Source organism: Nyctibius grandis, chromosome 4 (assembly GCF_013368605.1).
Source record: "Nyctibius grandis isolate bNycGra1 chromosome 4, bNycGra1.pri, whole genome shotgun sequence".
Classification (NCBI taxonomy): domain Eukaryota; kingdom Metazoa; phylum Chordata; class Aves; order Nyctibiiformes; family Nyctibiidae; genus Nyctibius; species Nyctibius grandis.
Window position 1 is genome coordinate 34,120,840 of NC_090661.1, and position 22,981 is coordinate 34,143,820.

At 52.2% G+C, this 22,981-nt stretch overlaps 1 protein-coding gene across 1 annotated transcript; it reads left to right on the forward strand.

The window, feature by feature from the left end:
* Positions 1-11,221: 11,221 nt before the first annotated feature.
* ZFP36L1 (ZFP36 ring finger protein like 1) lies at positions 11,222-13,336 on the forward strand. The gene is made up of 2 exons (XM_068398816.1): positions 11,222-11,424; positions 12,339-13,336. The coding sequence occupies exons 1-2, from the start codon at positions 11,368-11,370 to the stop codon at positions 13,287-13,289; spliced, it is 1,008 nt and encodes a 335-aa protein (XP_068254917.1). The 5' UTR covers positions 11,222-11,367; the 3' UTR covers positions 13,290-13,336.
* Positions 13,337-22,981: the final 9,645 nt, after the last annotated feature.

Genomic DNA, 22,981 nt, shown 5'->3' on the forward strand with positions numbered 1-22,981 from the left:
ATTGGCTCAACTCTTGTATTACACAGGACATCAGGTAGCCATTGAAGGGGAGAGTTTCCTCCTGTTAAGAGTTACTGCTGGACCTATTAACCAGCTGGACTGGCCACACGCAGGAGGGCTGAAAGAGCAAAACTGATCTGCTTTTCTCCCTGACACCCCCAAAGGTGGTCCCAAACTTCTGATTAAGGTTTAGGTACTTGCCAAGTAACACCTGCCCTGCAGTCCTATGGGCTGGGATCTTGGCATTTCCCAAGTGGCACTAGAGGGCCAACATCCTCTCCTTTCCAGGGGAGCTAATCCCAAACATTTGAGAGATGGGTTCCAAAATATTGTCAGTCACCTAAAGAACATAATTTTCAAAATTAAAACCAATAATGTTGAATTCTGTATGTTTACACTCTTCAGTCTTTGGCTCATGCCCCAGAGTTTGCATGTTTTCCTCTGCACTAGCTAGCAGGAAAAGCATGCTTTTCTTAACTGAAAAATGAGATTCTCTTATCTGAAAAATGAGATTCACTTATAAACACACGATCTATGGAGCAGAGTCTTAAAGAAAAAAAGTAGGAACAAGTAGGAGCAGTAGCCTTCCTCTTCACACAACTCCAGTAGCCAGCAATCAATGTCTCACGTGTGTGCAACACCTGTTATCCCTTACAGAAAGCAAAGGATTTGTAAGGAGGAAGCACCCTGCTGTTGATCCCCAAGACTGCCTGGACTTGGCAACGTTGCCCAGGGCCCCAGCGCATTGCTGGTGGCTGGGTGCAGCGAGAAACCCTGCTTGAAATACATGAAAGGCATCATCCAGCCTGGCTGCCTTCCGGCATGGAGGGGTCAGATGCCTTTGCTCTGTGTCACCTCTCAGCCTCTGGTCCCCAAACTCCAGTCTCAGAATCTGCATGGTTCTTTACTGACTTCATAAAAATAAACAAAGGCCTGGTAGCAGTTAGGTCATACTAGTAAATTATTTACACACACACCCTGCTTGCATTTCTTATTGCATGGGTCTTGGTGTCACCACACCCTGCCAGGGACTGTGTTTGTCCCCGCTGTGTGGTTCCCACTCCATGACAGCCAGATGCTGATGCTGAGCAGGCTTTCAGTGCACAGGCTGGGTGGGCTTCCCCAGCTGCTGCCCAGGGCTGGATGTTGCCCACAAGGCAGTTGCATCCAGCCTCTGCAAAAGTGGGTCTTGGCAATCCAGCCAGAGCAGGTACGCTGCTATGGGTGGCTTTGCACGCAGAGCTGAGTTCAGGCCAGGTACAGGCTTATCAGCAGATCGCATCCAGTGGGGAACAGTACTGTGAGGCAGTCAGTGGCAAAGCACAAACTTCCCTTGCAACTATTTTTAAAAGCACCTTTGCATCCTTCTTTTCAACTTGCATGGCACAAATAAACCGTAAGCATCAGCCAGTTGTTACTAAATGGAACCATTGTTTTGTAGCCCTCTGCATCCCTGGTGCAAATTAAATAATATTATACTCCTCGATCTCCCTTCACAAAAAAAGGTCCCCCACCCAGCTCTGCCTTTGACCCTGTTTCTGTTCTTCCATGCTGCCTTTGGTGGGCTTTTTATCTTGACTCAACATGGTCTGTTTCACAATGTTTCTTTAGGTCCTTCTTCAAAGTGGGCAGGCGGACATGGACTGTGATGTGTGACCAGGTTATATGATGACATATTTTTCATGCTGACCCGCAGTGCAGGTCTTTTACATGCAATGCTTGAACAGTCATTGCTCCTGCCCACTGCTGACCTCTGCAAGCCAGCTTCTAATTCAGAGCGAGAGGCTTGCCCAATTTCTTCTGAAACGGCTCACTTTGGCATTTGTGTGCACTGAACTTTCTCCGTCATTGTGGTTTGGTTTCCAAGTTTATTTAGAAGCTTCTGGAGTTCCTCCCAGCCCTGCTGAGCCTTGCTTGCAGTTATAATACATGGTTGTCTGTTGGCAGCAAATGCTGTTGCCTTGTCATCCCTCTTCCCCCATTTCTGTTTTTTGAAACGGTATTCAGAGGGCCGCCTTCATCTCCTCCAAGTGCAGCCTCACTGCCCCCTCCCACCCCAGTAAGCTTTTCTTTCCCCGCTGGAACACCGGCCATTTACTTTCAATGGATTTTTTTCCCCCCTCCTATCAGCTCTGACTCAATTTTCAGTCCATGACGGGACTTTTCATCCCATGGCTGCCAAGTTTGTTTCTTTCTTGGAAAAGCCTTTATCAAAAAACCTTTTGAAAGCATAATTTACTATAGTCCCTCCCTACTTGTCCCTGATCAGCTTTTTCAGAAGCTCATGGTAGTCAACTGACTAGCAGGGCATGATTTAGCTTTGCAAAAAAGTGCTCCATCAGTGCTCCCTCCACTGGATGCTGGTCTGCCGGCATGGCTGGCATGGCCTCTGTTTTCCTAGAAGCCTCATGCTGTGCCCAGTCCAGCCTTTTTTAAAAATGCAGCTGCTCCTTGGAGTGGGATGAGAGGGAGGACACTGGGGGTCTGCCCTTTACACTGTGGGGAGCAGCGGCAAGGCCAGTGATAGAGATGAGGGGTGCTGACTCCATGGCTGTGCCACAACGCATTGTGTTTTCCTGGGTAAAACCCTTGGGTCCAGGTGCCATGCAGAGCAAAGCCCTGTCACTGGTACTGGCAGCTGTACTGCGTGTTGAGGACACTGCAGTGGGCACCATCATCCATCCCCATGTGTGGGGTCTGCACAGGGCAGAGGCCAGTGGGAAACACCTCCGACCGGTGCAGGGCTGCCCAGGTCTTCCTGGGGAAAGCAGAGTGCTGAAGCCAAAATGACAGTTCCCCATGCCCCAAGGAAGGCCATGTGGGAAAGCCGTCCAAAAGCCCCTGGAGCAGCCCCCTTGGCCCTCCGTCACCACCAGCTGACCCTGGCTCTTCTCCTTTGATGCCCTGAGTGGTGGTGGCACCCCCTTGGCATGGTAGGTAGCAGCATGACCCAACCCCACAGACGTGTTCCCAGGACGAGGACACCCCAGTTTAACTCCCCCATGGCTGAGCGTGAGCATCAGGCCGGGGAGCTGGTGGGCATTGCCAGGCCATCCCGTCCTTTGGCTTTTGCTGCTTTCCCCTGAAATAACAGTGGAATAACATGTGTAAAGAGACACATCCAGAAGCGGGGCATCGACCAGGAAGCTCAGAAGTGGAGGGACCGGGGTGGCCCCGGGATCACGGGCAGCTAAATGGGTGGGTGCAATTGCCTGAGCTAAGAGCCAGGTCCAGCACATTTGGATCCGGGTCTCAGTCTAGCAGTAGTTTAGTTTCCCAATCTACCTGTGACGTGCTTCAAAGGGCTCCGAGAGAGTCCACAAAGGGCGGCGGGAGCACCAGTGCCTGCTGAAGCCGGCGGAGGCTCCCGTGCTGCCAGGGCAGGCTGCAGCGGGAATGTTACCACTGACTCCTGCCAGAGCAGAGCTAGGCGAGCACACAAAGCCTTCCCAATCCGAGTTCAAATGTATGAATTTACCATATCTAACGCCTCCCTGAAATCCAAACAGACTCAATTACATTCTCTCTCCGTAATGAATCAGTAATTATATTGAAGAACACTATTATTTTTTTGGCATGACCTATATAAACCCGACTTGGGGAGTGCATAGTTGGTGCGGTGCCAGTGCTCTGTGCCCTGCGTATTATTGCCTTATAAACATAACCATTGTTTGAATTTCAGATCAAAACAAACCAAGCCACGTCGCTTGTCAGTTGCTAGATATCTTTTTCCCAAATGCTCACCCAGACTGCATTACAATAACAGTAATTATTATTACATACTTCCTTATTATACGTTTGTGCCGAGGTAGCACATTTGCCTTTTTCCCACACGTTAGTAGCTTCTCCTGACTCGGATGATTCACTCCTGCTTATTTCCCAATGTCCGTGAGCTCTTTTTGTGTTCCTGGCTGTATTTCGTCAAGACCTGCAGGTTGGCGCAGGGACCCACGGTGCCGTATTGCACCAGTCCGCAAAGGGTTGCGACTGGCCCAGGGGCTTCGCTCCTCGAGGGAGTATGCAAACACGAGAAAGACATGGACCCTGCCCCCAGGTGCTTTATAAATATTTACCTTGGTCTGATAATATGATATGTACTGATAATGTGATGTGGACAGGCTAAAACCCAGCCTTGCTTGGGGAGAGCTGGAAGTGGATCCTCTGAGGGAAATTGGGGGGGGCAAGCCGGAGCACAGTGATGCCACTGCCGCAGCTGGGGGAAGGAACTCACCTTGCCTAACTTGGGACATCCAAAATTTAGTTGTCAAATCCTCAGCAAGTTGCCAATCTGCCTTTACAGTGACAGAGGAAAAGCGAGGGCTCGGCTGCAGAGTGAGTCAGCCCTTCTCAAGATAAATGTTCAAGATAGGTGAGATGAATCACACACTAGAGGTGCCTATTTGTCTCCATTGACTATGCAGAAAGCCTGTCTGACTAATTAGGTTTAGACACCTAACTTCTAGGCTCCTAAAATCAGGTGAGAGGAATCCCATCCTCATCAATGTCCTTCACTACCAGCCTGACAAAGGAGGCAGTGGGAGAGGCTCTCTGGAAATGCCCTCCCAGATTTGGACCTGACCAAACCCCTCCGTCCTCTGTGCATGGGAATCTGCAAAGCCTCGCCTCCGTGTCCTCCCCGCGCAGCTCCTACGGGCATAGGGCGCTCCAGCCGTGCCCAGCTGGCAGAGATGAAAGCGTGCTCCCTGCTGTGCTCTGAATGAGGCAACGGTCTTGTGGGAAAAGATACAACAGTGGAACTGAAGGCTGTATCATAACGTATTCAGAGCAGGCAGGGGGAATGAAACAAAAAAAGAAAAGGAGACTTGACCTTGGCTTCCTGCCTGGTGCTAAAAGTATGTTTTGATGGGCTGGGATAGGTGGGAAAGCAAGCTGCCTCCCTGATGCAAATGTCTCATGGAGCTGTAAGATGTGTGGAGTGCAACCCATGTGTTTGGAAACAATGTTATGACAAGTTCCACCATGAAGGGCCAAAATGGTATTTTTCAGCGGGTTATAGCTGGGCCTGTTGAAGGTGAGCTGCCACCGGCACAGCAAGCAGCACCTTGACACCAGCATGGCATGTCAGAAAAATGTCACAATCCGAGAGGCTCCTAAGAAGTTTCTCCTTAAAAAAAAAAAAAAGGTGAAAGCATTTAGTCCTAGCACATTCTTTCAGAGGGAAAAATCATGGAAACATTCCACCAGTTGACGTCTGCTGAATAAATCAGCAGCCAGGGCTGCTCCGGCTAGAAACAGGCAGAGGCCAACAGAAATCGCTGTGCTGCGTTATCACCCTGCTGTGTATGGGCTTGGGAGCGTGGAAGCAGGATTTGAAAAAAACATGGAATTTGTGCTGGTTTCTGAGATCTGTGTCTTTCCGTGCCCCCGGTCACTTCTGTTTCACACACTAACCGCCCTATCGATACAAGGGCAATTGCTGTTTCGATGTGTAGCAGGTGTCATGTGCTTTTTTTTCTGGAAACTGCCAACAGCCTCTTTAAAGCTTCTGGCACTTCCCTTAACCCAAATGGCAATTTGTTTAGGGGAGAGATGCTTGACTTTTCTCTGCCCTGGCAGGCACAGAGCCCTGTGCAGACTAGGCCAGGTTAAAGGTACCTATTTGAAGCTGTGCCCTTGCCGTACACCATAATCAGCTCCTGAGTTTGGGCCCAGCAGGGATGCTGGGGACCCCGGGACCGCCAGGTGCCCAGCTGCGACCTGGAGGAAAGAGGGTGCTGGCACCTGGCTGTGCAGGCTGTCCCATGCGGGTGGGCTCCCCGCAGGGAGGGAGACAGGGTGCTGCTCCAGGGACCCACAGCGGGATGGCACACTGGTCTCCTCGATAGCTGCTTCACGGCTCTCCTCTGCCAGTGGTGCGAAACATCTCTTGCCCCGTCCCTCACCTGGTTGCAGCCAGGCTGGGGTGCTTTCTCGGCTCCCATTACCACACCGGCAGGGTGGAAATCCCTTCTCCAGCTTCATGCAGTTGTGGCACGGTCAGGGAGGAGAGATCAGACGAGACTTGCTCCTTGCCCTAAAGGGTTTGCCACTTCACTGAGAATGGGCAAACCCTGATAAGAAGAGGGAGGCTTCTCTGCAGAAGGCAGTGGTTGCCAGCAGCGAATGGGCAGCAGGGAGGTCTGCAGCACTGCGGGAGGGGGCTGCTGGGCTTTCCAGCCCTGTGCCCTGCATCCGGACAGGGTGTGCAGACCCCAGGCAGGCTGGTGGGTTCCTGATGGGGAGCGGGGGTGCAGCAACAGCCCTGCACCCAGGCCACGGGCAGAGAGGCAGTGGTTCCTCTTCAGGCACCTTCCCTTTGCGCAACCATGCAACAGCCACTCCTGGTGATGCTCTTTTCCTCCAGCCCCTCAAACCTATTATTTTCCACACTGGTTTGTGCCTCAGCCCTGCTCCCACCCCCAGCACAGGCTGCACGTGTCTGGGTGCAGCTGGATGGACCCCGGGACGTGGCTGGGCCAGCCGCCTCAGCAGTCGTGACAAACACCTAAACACTAGCACGGCCTTGCTGTCCTGCTATGTGGAAACATATTAATTGCATTAGTATTTCCACTGGAAATTATAACTTAGATCCATTATGTTCAGCCAATTTCCTTACTCTGCGTCTGCTAAAAGGACGCCTCTACTTTTTCCACTGCAGTACCTTGTCAGTGCCACCAGTGCTAAATTTGTGGCAGGCTAGTCACATCCATGTGACACTTTCAGAAGAGGCCACACAATACCTCCACCTCCCGTCTCCCCTCCCCTTCCTTCCCCCAGAGGTAGCCCAGCATCTGAGCTACTGAGAAACAGAAAACCCTCTTTATGAACAACCAAATCAGATCCCAAACCCAATTACTAATTAGTAAAGATGTCCTGTAATTTAGATCAGCTTGATGGTCTTTAGGTCATTCACAGGTGTAAAGTCAGGAGAACTAAAGGCTTGTAATATTTGTCTGGCACCGCTGCTACCAATTCCAGCAAAAATAATGGAGCCAGCTTCTTGGGTTTCCTGCCACCACAAAGTACACACATGCACACACTCTCTATTTTATGAATGTTTACATACCCGAGCTGCCAGGAATCTCACTCCCGTTGCTTCCCACCACCTTAACACGCTTTCCTGTATCTCTACGAATTTGTTTTCTCCCCGAGCAGCTGGTAATATCCCTTTCTCTTGGGACAGCTAGGGGCCAGACTTCCTCAGCTGCCAGAAGAGCCTGGCAAAGGGCGCACCTACAAGCTGTGGTTTCCATCCCGAGCCATTCACACCTCCCAGTGGCTACCCAGAGATGTTCCATGGAAGGAGTGCGAGGCCAAAATAAAAGGAAGGATTAAAAAGTTGGGGACTGGGGGGAATGGCCATGCTGACGTCTGCCTACTCCCCCTGAAAGGCCAAAGCGTCTGAGGAGGTGCCCGGAATGGAGGAAACATCTACACCCACTTGTGGAGACCAGCAGAAAGGCACTTCCACACCTCCACCTCCAGGGGCACAGCCAACAAAAATAGCACTGGACCCAAAAGATATGAATAGAATAGCGACTGCAGAAAGTTTCGACCCATTTTACACCCCCAGCAGAAATAAAGGCAGAAGGTTTGTCCTTCCTCCGTCCCCAGCCTCCGTACATCGGAGCACCACTGCAGAAAAGACACCTCTATTTACCTGAAGATTCCCATGGGAGTAGGGGAGCAAAATGCCTAACTCATCCAAAACTCACAGGGGAAAACCTTGCTCGTGATGAAAGCACTTCCCTTTCCCAGCTTGAAAATTTGGGAACTGGGTGGTAGGAGGGGGAATAAACCAAACCACCCCCCCACCCGCCTGGTTTTCAACAATTCAGGCTTGTTTGCACCCATGTTCTCGCTCAGTAACTCTAACTGATGCAAGCAGACCTGCAGGCTTCCTAGTGCCAAACAGCTCCAGGTGAAGTGGAAGTGTCTTAAGACAGCAATCTTCTTCTGTTGCTATGGGAGCTGTAACATCACCAAATATATTTGTGGCAAAGCTGGCACTTAGATTCAGTTTATACTTGGTGCTCAAAGTAACCTCTTATTACCCGAGGGGGAGTTAAACTGGGCAAGGAGTGCATCCACCCCGTGAGACTGCTCTCCAGCCTTTAGCAGAGGCCAGCACGTGAAAATGTGCCCAGCGGCTCAGGGATGAGCTGCTGATTTGTACTTCCCAGTGCTGACCTCCTCCTGCCTGGCCCAAACAACCTGATGTTGCACAGCTAATCCCAAGTTTGTGAGGTGCACCTCCAAGCCCATCAGGGTGAGACGGAGTATAAAGCATAAAAGTAGACCCTAACTACGTAAAAATAACCGATCTGGGTCAGATCAAAGGTCTGTTGTGGCCTTCCTCTTACCTCCAAGAGCAGCCAATGCTTAGGGGTAAAACGGGGGAATGAGAGCAATACTTTTGCTGTGCGTTGTCCAGCAACGTGCCGCAGAGGTCTGCCTTTGCCTTTAGTAAACCTCCAGGGACTTTTCCTCCATAAATTTGTCGAATTGCTTTTTTGACCCCATTTATACTTTTGACCTCCAAAGCATCATGTGCCAACGAGCCCACAGTTGTATATACACACACACACACGATCGGAAAAAGTACTCCTTTAAACCTCCTGCCTTTATAATTTCATTTGCTGGCCCCTGCTTCTTCCCTGTTTTCTGGACATTCTGGCCCGTTTCAGCTCTCATTCAGGAAAGCAGTTCTCAAGTGTTAAGAGTGTGCACAGGTCTGATGAAGAATCTTATCCCTCTGTATTTTGAGATAAGTTTAGCATCTGCTTGCATCGGAACCAGGGAAAGAGAATGCTCCAGAATCTGCTCCTGCACTGAGGATGGATTTGGGAAGGGCTCGGGAAGTCCTGGATATTTATTCCTGCTTCCCGGGCCCAGCTGTAGTACCCCAACTGGAATGTGCTGGACCTGGACGGATTGACCTGCACGGGAAGGGAAGTGAGCATGGCACTGCGTTCATTCGCTTTTTGAGTAATCTTCTTTAATAATTGACTTTCTTTTATTCATTTACCTATCTTTATTCATTTGCATCTATCAAAGTTCTGGCACGGCTCTGGCGGGAGGTGCAAGGCTCCGATTTGTTCATTCCTCTGCTCGGCGTGAATTCATGCCCACACAAATTCCCACTCTGGCCCGGAGGGCTCTGACTTTTAGCCACGAGGTGGGGTGAGCAGCTAAATTCCTGCTCTGAGCATGTGCGCAGCCAATGCAAAGCAGACCACCATGGAGTCAGAGTTTGCCAAGCTAAATCACTGGAAAAACATTCCTTCTCGACTTCAGCCTTCACCACTTGATCAGTGGAAATGTGCAACCTTAAACCCCAAGTTTCCGAAACAAATGCACTCGGGGCAAGCGAATAATGCAACAAGTGGCGGGGGTAGGCAGCTGTGCTTGTGACGGGGCTGCCAGCCCCGGGGTCCCCATTCTCTTGCACCAAGCCCCTCGGCTGAGCCTCACGCCGTGGCCGGCCAACAGGGACGAAGCGGGGCGAAAATCGGGCTGGGAGCGACACAGGAGTGAAATAGTTATCTCGGCTGGCTTTCTCGGTAACTCTTGGAAAGTCCCCGAAATGACGTTTCTAACCTAACAATTAAAATGGGTTTCATTATAGAGAGGCTCAGAGCCCTGGGAACAAGCACCATCTACAGAATGAGTAAACAACTACAGAAAATAATAGGCTGGTCTCTCCCCTGGTTACTCCTCACTCTGGCCAAGGCAAGGAAAAAAAAAGGAAACTAGAAAGAGAAGGAAATTCGAGGAACCTGTAAATAATAATAATATTAAAAAAATAAATCTGGAATAGCCGGAGCCTGTGAGTGTTTCTCTCGGTTGGTTATTGTGGCCGTTCTTGAAGACCGAAGGGGGAAAAAAAGATCATCCGCCAGCTCAAAGTCCAGCTCCTGTGACTCTAAAGCAAACAGCAGAGGAAGTGGATCATTCGGTGGAAGTTTTCGGCGCAATGGCCGCTCGGGCCGGCGCTGTGCTGCCCAAGGCCGAGGGTTTCTGTTCTCCCAGCCAAGCCGCAGCGCAGGCGGAAGGGGCTGCGGTGCTGGGGCAGGGCACCCCTCGCCTGCCTGGGCGGGGGAGAGGGGCCAGGTGCCGTCGCTCGGCCTGAGATGAAACACCCACTAAATTTAGAGTTAGGGCGAGCCTTGCTTCAGCTGGGGCTAAAGGTTTAGGGGCAGCGGATTTCATGCCGAGGCACCGTGCCATCGACAAGCCTTGAAGCCTTTTGCCTTTTTCTTTAAATTTTTACACAGAAACTGCTGCCGTCCTTCCCCCTCCTCATCGATATCAGTATGAATCATACTTTGCCTACTAAAATCTGGAACAGATTACTTGCTTAGAGACTTTTTTTTTTTTTTTTTTTTAGTTTTACAATTTCGAGTTCTGGGGACTGGAAGAGGACTATACGGGGAGAAAAGGCAGGATTTATCAAACACCCTTTTCAAAGGCAAACCCATATTTTAACAATTTACATTAATGTGGATGTGAGCTATTTCCCCTGGCAGAGCCTGCCAGGTTTCAATAAAAATTGGGAAAAAAAGCAGTAACGCTCGCGTGGGGGGGGGGGGGAGGGACGGGTGAGGGGCGATGTGAACCAACACAAAGGCACTCAGCTGGCAAAGACGCGAGGCCGAGCGGCCGCGCCGAACCGTGGGTCCGATCCGCTTAAAACCGACGCGGACGGACCCGAGCTGGGCTCGGAACCCTGCGCGTGGTGAAACGCGGCGCGCGGCCAGGCTGCGCCCGCGGCGGGAGCAGCGTGCGGGTGGCGCTTATCGCACCGCGGCCCGGGGGGCCGCGAGCCCGCGCAGGCGTCGCTCCGGCCCGGCCCCGCCGCAGCCCCCGCAGCGCGCAGGCAGCGCGCCCGCTCCGCGCCGGGCCCCGCGGTACAGGCGCGCGCAGAGGCGCGCGGCCGCCCACACAACTGCCTCCCTCAGAGCGGGGCAGGGCAGCCAACCCCCCCCCGGCCGCCGGCCCCTTCTTTCTTTTCCCCTTCTCTTTCTTTTCTTCTCCCCCCTCCTTCCCCCCTTCTTCCTCCTGAAAGTTTCTCCGGGCCCGCCCGCCCGGGTGATTCAGTCGCGGTGTCAATCACCCTGCCCTCCTCCTCCTCCTCTCCCCCTTCCTCCCGCCGCCGGCTCCTCCTCCCGGGTTAAGTCCGAAACTTTATAAGTTGAGCTTTCCCCCAGCCCGCTGGAAGCGGCGAGCGGGCGCGGCGGCCGGGTGGTGGCATCAGCAGCGGGGGGAGGCTGCGAGCCGGGGCGCTGGAGGCTGTGCCTTACCCACGCCGGGACTCCTCGTGTCTGTGTGCCGCTGCCCCACCCGCTTCCCCCTCGCTGGCCGAAGATGTCCACAGCCCTGGTGTCACCCACCATCTTCGACCTGAGCGAAGTTTTATGCAAGGTAAGGGCGCCGTCGGGGGCTGCTCCTCTAGCCTCGGGGCTCTTCAGCTTCTTTGGGGTTCGCATTCGGGTTTTTTTTCCCCTCCCGTTTTCTGGTCGGGAGCAACTTTGGCGCCGGGGCCCGAGTGCGCAGGGCAGGGGCCGAGCGTAGCCGCCCCGTCCCGGGGCGCGGGGTCCCCCGCCACCGCCGCCCGCGCTTCCCGCCTCGGCCGCTCCGGAGGAGAGGAGGGCGGGGGGCACCACCCCGCGCTCCCGGCGGGCTGAGCCGCGGCGCCGGGCGGGGGGGCTGGATCCTTCCCCTGCCCCCGGGGCCGCCGCGCTGTAACACGCCCGGGCGCGGCGGGCGGCGGCGCTGCCGCGGGGCCGGGCGGGAGGACGGGCGGGCTCCTTCCCCGTGGGGCTCGGCCGCCCCTCGCCCTGCCCCACTGGAGGGGGAAGCGGGGCGGTGGGGGCTGGGCGGGAGCGACAGCCGCGCTGCGGGGGGAGCGGTGGGGCGAGCGCCAGCGCTGCGCGTTGCCCTTCCCGCTTGCCGCCGTCCCCGGGGGGCTTTCCCAGGAAAGAGCTCCGGCCTCGGCGGTTTTTTGGATGCAGCCGGCGGCTCCCCCGCGTCTGGCACTTGGCTCGCTTCGTTACTTCCCTGCGCGAGGTCCTGCGCAGGGGGGACCGGAGGGGCGGCCGGGGGCCCTCGGGTGGGGCGGCGAAAGGGGCTGAAGCATGATTGCTGCTGCGGAGGGGGCGGGGGTCTCGTCGGGGCAGGGCGGCCGCCGCCGCTGCCTCCAGGGACGCCCTGCTCGCTGCGTAGCGGCGGGGCCCGGCGGGGCGCTGCGCTGTGCCGTGCCGTGGGAGGCTTCCAGGGCTGCGTGGGGACGGTGGAGGAGGCGGAGGCGCTGACCGGCCCTTGCTTTCTCCACGCAGAGCAACAAGATGTTGAATTACAGCCCCTCGGGTGTCAGCGGGTGCCTGCTGGACAGGAAGGCGGTGGGCACCCCGGCCGGCGGGGGTTTCCCTAGGAGGCACTCTGTCACCCTGCCCAACTCCAAGTTTCACCAGAACCAGCTCCTCAGCAGCCTGAAAGGGGAGCCGGCTCCCATGCTGGGCCCCCGGGAAAGCCGCTTCCGGGACCGCTCCTTCTCCGAGGGCGGCGAGCGCCTGCTGCAGCAGAAGCAGCCTGGGGGACAGGTCAACTCCAGCCGCTACAAGACGGAGCTGTGCCGCCCCTTCGAGGAGAACGGCGCCTGCAAGTACGGCGACAAGTGTCAGTTCGCCCACGGCATCCACGAGCTGCGGAGCCTCACCCGCCACCCCAAGTACAAGACCGAGCTCTGCCGCACTTTCCACACCATCGGCTTCTGCCCCTACGGCCCGCGCTGCCACTTCATCCACAACGCGGAGGAGCGCCGTGCCGTGGCGGGCAGCCGGGAGCCCGCCGTCACCGACAGACCCCGCCTGCAGCACAGCTTCAGCTTCGCCGGCTTCCCCAGCACTGCTGCCAGCGGGCTGCTGGACAGCCCCACTTCCATCACCCCGCCGCCCATGCTGAGCGCCGACGACCTACTGGGCTCCCCCACCTTGCCTGACTGCGCCAGCAACCCCTTCACCTTCTCCAGCCAGGAGCTGGTCAGTCTCTTTGCCCCCAGCATGGGGGTGCAGGTGCCCAGCGGGAGCTCCCCCACCACCTTCTTGTTCAGGCCCATGTCCGAGTCCCCCAACATGTTTGACTCGCCGCCCAGTCCTCCGGACTCCCTCTCTGACCAGGAGGGCTATCTGAGCAGCTCCAGCAGCAGCCACAGTGGCTCAGATTCCCCTATCCTGGACACCTCAAGACGTCTTCCCATCTTCAGCAGACTCTCCATCTCCGACGACTAATCTGGGGTTTCCTCTTGCTCCCCCCCCACCTCTATTACGATTTAAGCTGAACTTCCCCCCACCTTGTCCCTAGTAGTCCGAGCTGGATGTTAATGTGTCCACCTGCCTGCTGTAGACCTGCTGGCTTAAACCTTAAGTGCCAAATTAGATGAAAAGCAATAACGTTTACAAAATCAGTGCCTTTAACACTTTCACTGTGACTGCATTACCTCTCCAGCTGCAGAGGGCACCAGCAGCTCTGTGCACTTCCAGATGTGCAGGAAATGTCCGGATCCAGCTCCCTCCACTGGCCACGTACTGCATCGCCCTCTCCCAGTCCCTTCCCAACTAGCCAGTTTCTGCTAGGCTGCAGGCATGTGGGCAAGTGTTTTAACATCCAGTCCTCTTTCTCCCCCTCCCCTTAAAGACCAATCTTGCCTGGATCTGCTCAGGTCTGCGGGAAGAAAAGCTGAGAATGGACAAAGATTGTAACACGAGTGGGACTTCGACTGGGAGGAAGAAAACAAAACAAACAGATGGACTATGAGAGACTTGATTTTGGTGCTAAAAGTTCCCCGTGTATTCATGTGACATCTTAAAACAAATAAAGAAATAGAGGGGGTGGGGCTGACAGAAGTCATTCCACACACACACAAGTTCCTGTAAACAAAGTTCCAGTAGACATAGCTTTAATGGTTTTGCTCTAGAGTACTTTAGACCTATCTTAGAGCACTCACGCCAAGCTTTTTATTTGTTTTTCTGGGTTTTTAATTTTGTATAACTTTTCAGAAATTGGAGAGCAAATTTTGCTTGTCACTGCACAACAATATAAAAAAGCTTATTTAACTTATCAAAACGTATTTATTGCCAAAACCTATGCTTTTTTTGTTAATTTTGTTCATATTTATCGGGATGATGAATCCATAGAATATATTCTTTTATGTTTAAATTATGATCTTCCATATTAATCTTAAGATTGTGAAGTGTCTTTTTTTCCTTTTTTTCCCCACAGTTTAATATATTATACTACAATGACATTTTTTGTAACTTTACACTTTTTTTGGTTATTTTATTTTAAAAAATGAAAAATTAATTTAAAAAAATGCAAAAACTGTGTTTGAATTATTTATTTTAGAATTCCCTCCCCCCTTTTTTTTTGTGTTGGACTGCAAATTGAGTTAATGTGCTTCTTTGCCTTTCTTCTCATCTTCCCCGGCTCTGGGTCTTGCCTACCTGGGCTTTAGAATGTACATACCTGAGCTCTGTTGCAGGACAGCATGGAAGGAAGACCTTTTTCTTCCTCTTTTTGTATAGATTCTTCAAGGAGAAAAGCCTTGGGCTCAAAGTGCCTATCTGAAGACATTCCAAATACAGTTTGTCTTTACGTTTCTGTATTCCAAGTTGAGAGTTTTCCTTGCCAAGGTGAATGGGACTGGCACAAAGAGAATAATGAATGTATTTTTTTTCCCCCATTGCTGTTCACTACATTGCTTTTTCTTCCTCTTTGTGTGAGTTTATTTAAAAGAGAATCCCTTTTGTAACGACTGTTTGCAGTTTAAATCAATAAACCCCAAGTTTTTTCAAGAAACTGACAGTGGAGCTGGTTTTACTTGCAAAAATTGAGGTGCTGGTTTTGGACAGCCACTCAAATGTAGATACTTCACTCCTCTTGACCCTTGAAGTGTCCACTGTGTGCTCAGGCATTCCTCCTTCATTCCTCACTGATGCAATGGGTCAGCCATGGAAGTGCATGGGTGTGCAGATCAATGGCAGCAAATACTTCATGTGACCTACCGTGGTGGCTTCTAACCCTCTCTGTCTTATGGGGTCCTCCTCCCACCTTGAGTCCCATGGTCTGTTTCTGCAAGCTTCTTTCTGATCAGTGTAGCTTAAACTTTGGATTGGCTTCTGTTCCTCATGTGAGGCTCAGCCCCTTCACCCTCAAGGAGAGGCTATGTGTGTTTTGAATGAGGCTCAGGTGGGATGTCGAAGTGGTACAGATCCCCCAAATTGCCGGCCTGGCTTGTTAGTGGTAACGGGCCGCTTTGGCAGAATGGATGTTTGGTGTGTTGCATGAGAGGAATGTGGACCCTCAGGAAAATCCTGGTGTACATACAGATCATCCTATCCCATTCAAGCCCTTGTACCCCTTGAAGTATCAGTCAGCAATCTTAGAAACTTCTGAAGCCAGTGGTTTTGTGTAGGGACACTTCTTTGCTAGCACTGCTCATGGTGTGAGAAGTCTTGTATTTTCACCTTTGAGCTCTCCTATGGAGCAAGCTTGGTGCTCTTCTTTATCTGAAACTGTTCCAGCTCTCTTCCAAATCGGGGGTGGAATATTGCTGCTGAACCACTGATCCTTCAGCTGTCTTGACATGCCTCAGCGTTCAGGAGAGACATTTCCTAATTCGTGTTGGAGAAGTTTCTGCCAAACAGAAGCTGCAGGATACCTCAAGGCTTACACCAACGTACCTTCCCTGCTGTTGGCTTTGCGCAACACGCTTTCTTGTGTGGTCTGGCAATAAAGGTGAGCTAGGTGGAGGAAAGATAGTGGAAGAGGAGCGTGGCTGGTGGAATCTGGTTCCCATGAATGGTTGCAAAAGCTGCGTGGGGACTTTGCTTAGCAGATGCTGACGTAACTAGCATGCGGTGCCGTCTTCATGCTGATCCCTGAGAGAAGAGCCTCAGGCGCAGCCCGGTACTGCTCAGCAGCCTTCAGATACCTTCTGCTGATGGCAGCCTTGCCCCTGTGTGCAAAGGTGGTGGGGCCCTGTGTGAGAGATGGGCTTCTGCCTGGAGGACCTGTGCCTGGCTGCAGCAAGCACCCAGGCCTGCCTCCTTCCCTGCTGCTGGAAGCCGAGACATCAGCCCCAGAAGAGCAAGGCATATCTGATCTGGAGAGGATCCCAAGCCTATTGCAGGGTGTGCACGTGGAGCTTGAAACTGCTTCCTCTCTGGATTTTCTGTGCAGCTCTTCAAACAAGTAGTCTTTGCCCAGTTAATAATTGATGAAGAAAATAGCTGTATTAGTTGCACAGTGCTATTGGTATGACAAACAACTGGGAAGCTGTGCTAAAAGTAGGTCTTCACTCACAGTACTTGTGTACTTCCCTTGTCCTTCTAGTGCACTGATTCTGGGAAGCCAGCACCATTTTTCTCCTGTGAGTTTATTAATGATAAATGCTCTGTCACTCAGTGTCTTGCTTTTTGAAACTAACATTGAGCTAGGTCACACAGGGGATGGAGAAGAACAGAACAGGCAGCATCAGAAGTTTACTTTCTGTAATAGTTCACAGAATCACAGAATCACAGAATCACAGAACGTTAGGGATTGGAAGGGACCTCGAAAGATCATCTAGTCCAATCCCCCTGCCAGAGCAGGATTACCTAGACCATATCACACAGGAACGCGTCCAGGTGGGTTTTGAATGTCTCCAGAGAAGGAGACTCCACAACCTCTCTGGGCAGCCTGTTCCAGTGTTCGGTCACCCTCACCGTAAAGAAGTTTTTTCTCATATTTATGCGGAACCTCCTGTGTTCCAGCTTGCACCCATTGCCCCTTGTCCTGTCAAGGGATGTCACTGAGAAGAGCTGGGCTCCACCCTTATGACACTTGCCCTTTACATATTTATAAACATTAATGAGGTCACCCCTCAGTCTCCTCTTCTCTAAGCTAAAGAGACCCAGCTCCCTCAGCCTCTCCTCATAAGGGAGATGTTCCACCCCCTTAACCATCTTCGTGGCTCTGCGCTGGACTCTCTCTAGCAGTTCCCTGTCCTTCTTGAACTCAGGGGCCCAGAACTGGACACAATATTCCAGATGCGGCCTCACCAGGGCAGAGCAGAGGGGGAGGAGAACCTCTCTCGACCTGCTAACCACACCCCTTCTAATCCACCCCAGGATGCCATTGGCCTTCTTGGCCACAAGGGCACACTGCTGGCTCATGGTCATCCTGTTGTCCACTAGGACCCCCAGGTCCCTTTCCCCTATGCTGCTCTCCAACAGGTCTGTCCCCAACTTGTACTCATACATGGGGTGGTTCTTGCCCAGATGCAGGACTCTACACTTGCCCTTGTTATATTTCATTAAATTTCTCCCCGCCCAACTCTCCAGCCTGTCCAGGTCTCTCTGAATGGCTGCGCAGCCTTCTGGTGTGTCAGCCACTCCTCCCAGTTTTGTGTCATCAGCGAACTTGCTGACAGTGCACTGTATTCCCTCATCCAAGTCATTAATGAATATATTGAATAGAACTGGTCCCAGTACCGACCCTTGAGGGACTCCGCTAGACACAGGCCTCCAACTGGCCTCTGTCCCATTGACCACCACTCTCTGGCTTCTTTCCTTCAGCCAGTTCACAATCCACCTCACTACCCGATCATCCAGACCACACTTCCTCAGTTTAGCTGCGAGGATGCTGTGGGAGACAGTGTCAAACGCTTTACTGAAATCGAGATAGACCACATCCACAGCTTTACCATCATCTATCCACCAGGTAACATCCTCATAAAAGGCTATCAAGTTGGTTAAGCATGACTTCCCCTTGGTGAAGCCATGCTGAGTGCCCCTAATGATCCCCCTATCCTTGATGTGCCTAGAGACAGCACCAAGGACAAGTTGTTCCATCACCTTTCCGGGGATGGAGGTGAGGCTGACCGGTCTATAGTTACCCGGGTCCTCCTTCTTGCCCTTTTTGAAGACTGGAGTGACATTCACTTTCCTCCAGTCCTCAGGCACCTCTCCCATTGCCCATGACTTAGCAAAGATGATGGAGAGTGGCCTAGCAATGACTTCCGCCAGCTCCCTCAGCACCCGCGGGTGCATCCCATCAGGGCCCATGGATTTATGGACGTCCAGGTTGCTTAATTGGTCCCTGACCCAGCCCTCATCAACCAAGACAGATTCCTCCTCTATCCTGACTTCTTCTGGGGCCTCAGGGGTCCAGGGCTCCTCAGGACAGCCTCCAGCAGTATAGACAGAGGCAAAGAAGGCATTCAGTAACTCCGCCTTCTTTTTATCCTCTGTCTCCAGGGCCCCCACCTCATTCATCAGTGGGCCTACATTGCCTCTAGTGTTGGCTTTACCTGCAAGGTATTTGAAGAAGCCCTTTCTGTTGTCCTTGACCTCTCTTGCAAGGTTTAATTCCAAGGAGGCCTTAGCTTTCCTAGTTGCCTCCCTACATCCTCTGACAACAGACTTTTATTCCTCCCAAGTGGCCAGCCCCTCCTTCCATGATCTGTACACCCTCTTCTTCCACTTGAGTTTGCCCAGCAGTTCCCTGTTTAACCATGCAGGTCTCCTGGTACCCTTCCTTGACTTCCTACCTGTTGGGATGCTCTGATCTTGAGCTCGGAAGAAGCAGTCCTTGAATGCTAACCAACTATCTTGGGCCCCCTTACCTTCTAGTACCCTGTCCCATGGGATTTCCCCTAGCAATTGCTTGAAAAGGCCAAAGTTGGCCCTACTGAAGTCCAGGGTTGTGATTCTGCTAGCTATTTTGTTCCTGCCACATGAGATCCTGAACTCTACCATCTCATGGTCACTACAACCAAGGCTGCCCTCAACCTTCACCGCTTCAACCAGACCCTCCTTGTTAGTGAGGATAAGATCCAGCAGCGCTCCTCTCCTAGTTGGCTCATCCACCATTTGCATCAGAAAGTTATCATCAATGCACTGGAGGAACCTCCTGGACTGAGGATGGCTGGCTGAGTAGGCCTCCCAGCAAATATCAGGGTAGTTGAAATCCCCCACAACAACCAGACCCTGTAATTGCGAGACTGCTCTCAGCTGCCTGTAGAAGGCCTCATCACCCTCCTCATCCTGATCCGGTGGCCTGTAATAGACACCCACAACGGTATCACCCCTGCCAGCCTGCCCCTTAATTCGCACCCACAAACTCTCAACTCGCTCCTGATCCGCCCCTGGACAGAACTCAATACATTTTAGCTGCTCACTCACATAAAGAGCAACTCCACCACCTCTCCTTAGTGGCCTGTCTTTCCTGAACAGGACATAGCCATCCATGACCACATTCCAGTGTGGTCATGATAGTTGAGAGAGAGCGAGCGAGCGCACACACAAGAGCCTCTAGCAATGCAGGGATTTGCCTGATCTGATGCCATTAGCATTCATTGTGGCTTGGGTATATGCAGCAGTTAGTCTGGAGGGACTTCTTCCTTGGATTTACTGTGGATGAGTTGTTCATGCTGTTTCTTGTAGGGTTAGCATCTGTGTCCCCTAGCAGTTTGCCATGGCTAGTAATAGCCTAGCCAAGACTCAGAAAGGTAACTAGCCTTTCCTGGCATGACGGTTTTGAGACATAGGTTCCTCTGACTTGAGGGTTCCTCCGACTTGAGGGTTCCTCCATGCTCTGGCTCATGGGTTTAGTGCACAGGATTCTCAGAGTGGCCAGGAAGAAAGGGCTGGCCTGTGCACTGGCACAGTTGCTCCTGACGTATCTGCTGTCCCAGGGCACAGAGAAGCACCCACAAGGACAAGATACCTGTTGTCCCACGTAAGGTGGCGTGGCAGAATGTGCCTCAGTGCACTTTACAGTTTGCACTTACAGCTCTTGCTGCGGGGCAGGGGGACACCTATGGTGGCTCTTGCTACTCCTCACATACTTTTTGTTATAGTCGTGGATGCTTGCTGTGGGCTGCTTTTAAGAAGAGTGGGTCCATGCCTCTGGGCTGCAGGCATTAGCTGTCACTTATTTTTTGGCTTTGAAGTCAGGTGACTCTGGTGCTATCCACCTTCAACATGTCTAGCTGTCTTTGGAAATTAACAGCCAGCATGTGTGGGCTGTCTGTGCTGGTTGCCTCTTGGTAAGGGGTAACATGATGACTTTGATCTGCAGAGCTCAGGTGGCTCAGATCCCACTCTGGTAGCTGCCTTCCTCCTTCCTGATTCCTATGCCAGCTGTAGGTGTCCCAGCGACTGTACCGGCTACTCCCTTGCTATGGGCTAGATGCAGCTTTTGTACTGAAACATCTTCAGTTCTGCAGTGGAGGGTTGTAGAAACAGAGGCTGCCTCTTTTCCCAAACTTCTCTGTAGGTGAGGGGTGCAAAGGCAAATAGGTTTCTTTGTTGTTGTTTTTAAAGGCAGTTGGGAACTTTAGTATCTAGTTTTGGCCAACCTTTGTTTAGCATCACTTGTAAATAGGCATGGTGTGCCACATTGCAAGTAACAAAAAATACCATTTAAAAAAAAAAACTGAAATGCTCCACGTTCCTGATCCTGACAGAATTTGCCTCATCAGCATAGTCATGAAATTGGGAGGCAGAGAGGGCAAGAACTTGGAGAAGCGGAGAACAGTAGAAATATGCCTGGAGGACTGTTACAAGCTGTCTCAAATTTTCAGTCTGTGCAGTTCCTGCGCAGGAAGGGCAATGGTTTGCGAATGGGAATTGGAGCCGCTGTAGCAAATCACGTAGGGAAGACCGGGCTCTGCCAGGCCTTGCACAGCAGAGGGGAGGTGGCAGTGGGGCAAGAAATTAGAGATGGGGAGCAGGGGAAGAGCTGGAGATCAAGTCCACACAGCATGGGGATGGCAAGGGTGAGAGAGAAGCCTTGCTGTCTTGAGTCTGAAGACTTGTTAACTAATGGTGTTTGGATGCATGAAGGCTCCTGAACTGGGTCTCTCCAGTGGGGCTCAGGAGCAGAGGTGTAGAGGGGAAAGCCTGGATAATGTAGCCTGCGGGATACTATCTGGTGACTATGCCCAAGGATATGAATGAGTATTAAGATGCAGTAATACATGCAAAAACCACAGAATGCCCTTTACACTTGCTAATTGCTGCAATTTGTGTGGCCTGAGTTGGGGAAAGCTGGGATGTGCTTGGGTCTGGAGAAAAGAGACTTTTGGGAGAAGGTGCAGCAGTCAGTGTATGAGCAAAGAGGCTTGTGGCTCCAGTGCTGAAGGTGTTGCAGGGGTTGGAGGCTGCAGACATGTCCAGGGGCGGCACTGACACCAAAACACAGCCCTTATACCTGCCTGGGAGCGGGAGAGGGCCCTGTGCTTGAGGGAGGCTCCTCGTGCCCTATGTAACAGCAGCTGTGGGGAGGCAAACATCAAGACGTGTGGTCTTGTACCCCGCAGTGGGGCCAGGGAGGTAGTTACTGCTGGGGGGAGGTGGTGTAATGGGTGACCAGGCACTCTGGTGACAGGCAAAAGTGTGGTGAGTGAAAACAGGCAAAAAAATTATGAGTGAAGTATGGTGCCTTCCTTACCTGAGACCTACAGAAGGGTCAGGAGGATCCCGTAGCAGAAGCAGTTTGAGGGGTGTGAACCAGCCATGAACAGGAGGAAAACAGCAAAACTCGTGTTGGGAAGTAGTTCAGCCGGGAGGAAGGGGTGACACCCATTGCAGAGGGTCTCTTTGGGGCTGGGAAAGCAGGGAGGGACGGCAAGGCTGGCTCGGCGGGGATGCTGCAAGCGTCTGCTGGGAACTCGTGGAACAGCCCTCGTGCTCTGGGCTGAGTTCAGCCCAAAACTTTAGAAGATGATTCTGCCTGGTGGTGTAAAATGTCCTTTGTTTGGAGACACTCTGGCCCATTAAGCAATGCCTGTTCCTCACAAAGTTGACGCTTATTCCGTAGAATACTTCCAGCGAAAAGAAAAAAAAAATAGTTCCTCTAAGACACCCTAAACCAATACCTGCTGTGACTAAGCCCTGTGGGCAGCTCCGCAGCTGATTTATATCCTCCCCCTCCAAAGTGAAGGGGTTAGAGTGGAAACAGACGCAGCGTTAAACATAGCCAAGGGCAGGGAGCAAGAGAGCTGCGCAGCGCGGCGGGGAGGAAGCGGGGCTGCGGGGCGGCTGCTGCCAGGCGTGACGCCGGACGCGATTCCTCGGAGGCAGAACAGAGCTCCTTTTGGCTGGTGCAGCTTTATGGGCTCGCCTGGGTTTATTATGCTGCAAATGTTTTGAATTCCACATCGTAATTTCCAGAGAGGCTTTGCTTAACTTCTGCTGCTTTTCTCCCCCAGTTTTTTTTTTTTTTTTTACTACCGCTGCCTTAACCTCTTGTTTTTGACCGGGTTTTGGTCAAAGATGCCATTTTCTGAGCAAACAGAGGACCGAAGTTCTCCCTGCCTGGGCTCCAGCTGCAAATTGATCTCTTTTCATAGTTTCATTTTATGTCCACCCACTATCCCTACCACATTAACTTAGTCAACACATGGAAGTGAAATTTTTCCATGCAGGATCCTGCGGGTTGTAAGGCTGTGTGGAGCACGTGACTGCCAGCTCCAGAGTTTTCTTGCACCTCTGAGTGGAAGGAAGTTTCCTCATCGCCCACATATGTGAGCGGTTGTTGGTGTGATGTGAAAAGTTTTAACAACTGGAGTCAGTGGGAACATTTCAGGCCTCAGCATTTCTCTGTGTATTTAAAGTCCTACCACACCGGCTGGGTGGAGGCAAAGCCATAGGTACGGTATGTTTGTAGTACCTCCGGTGCTACTAGACCACCAGTTGGCAAATGAGCCGGTCGGATGTTTTCCAGTGGAGCCATTCTGTGTCTCTGGGGTTTATCTCCCTCCCGGAGAGGACAGAAAGTGCAAGCGATGAAGATGCTGACAAAGATGGATGGAGTCTGCTTGGCCCATGTAGTAGATGCACTTTGTACTTTACATGATGCCCTTCACGCGTGGACTTGGGCGGACTTTACAGGTATTTCGGGCACTTGGCAAATATAACTGTACCTACTTCACAGG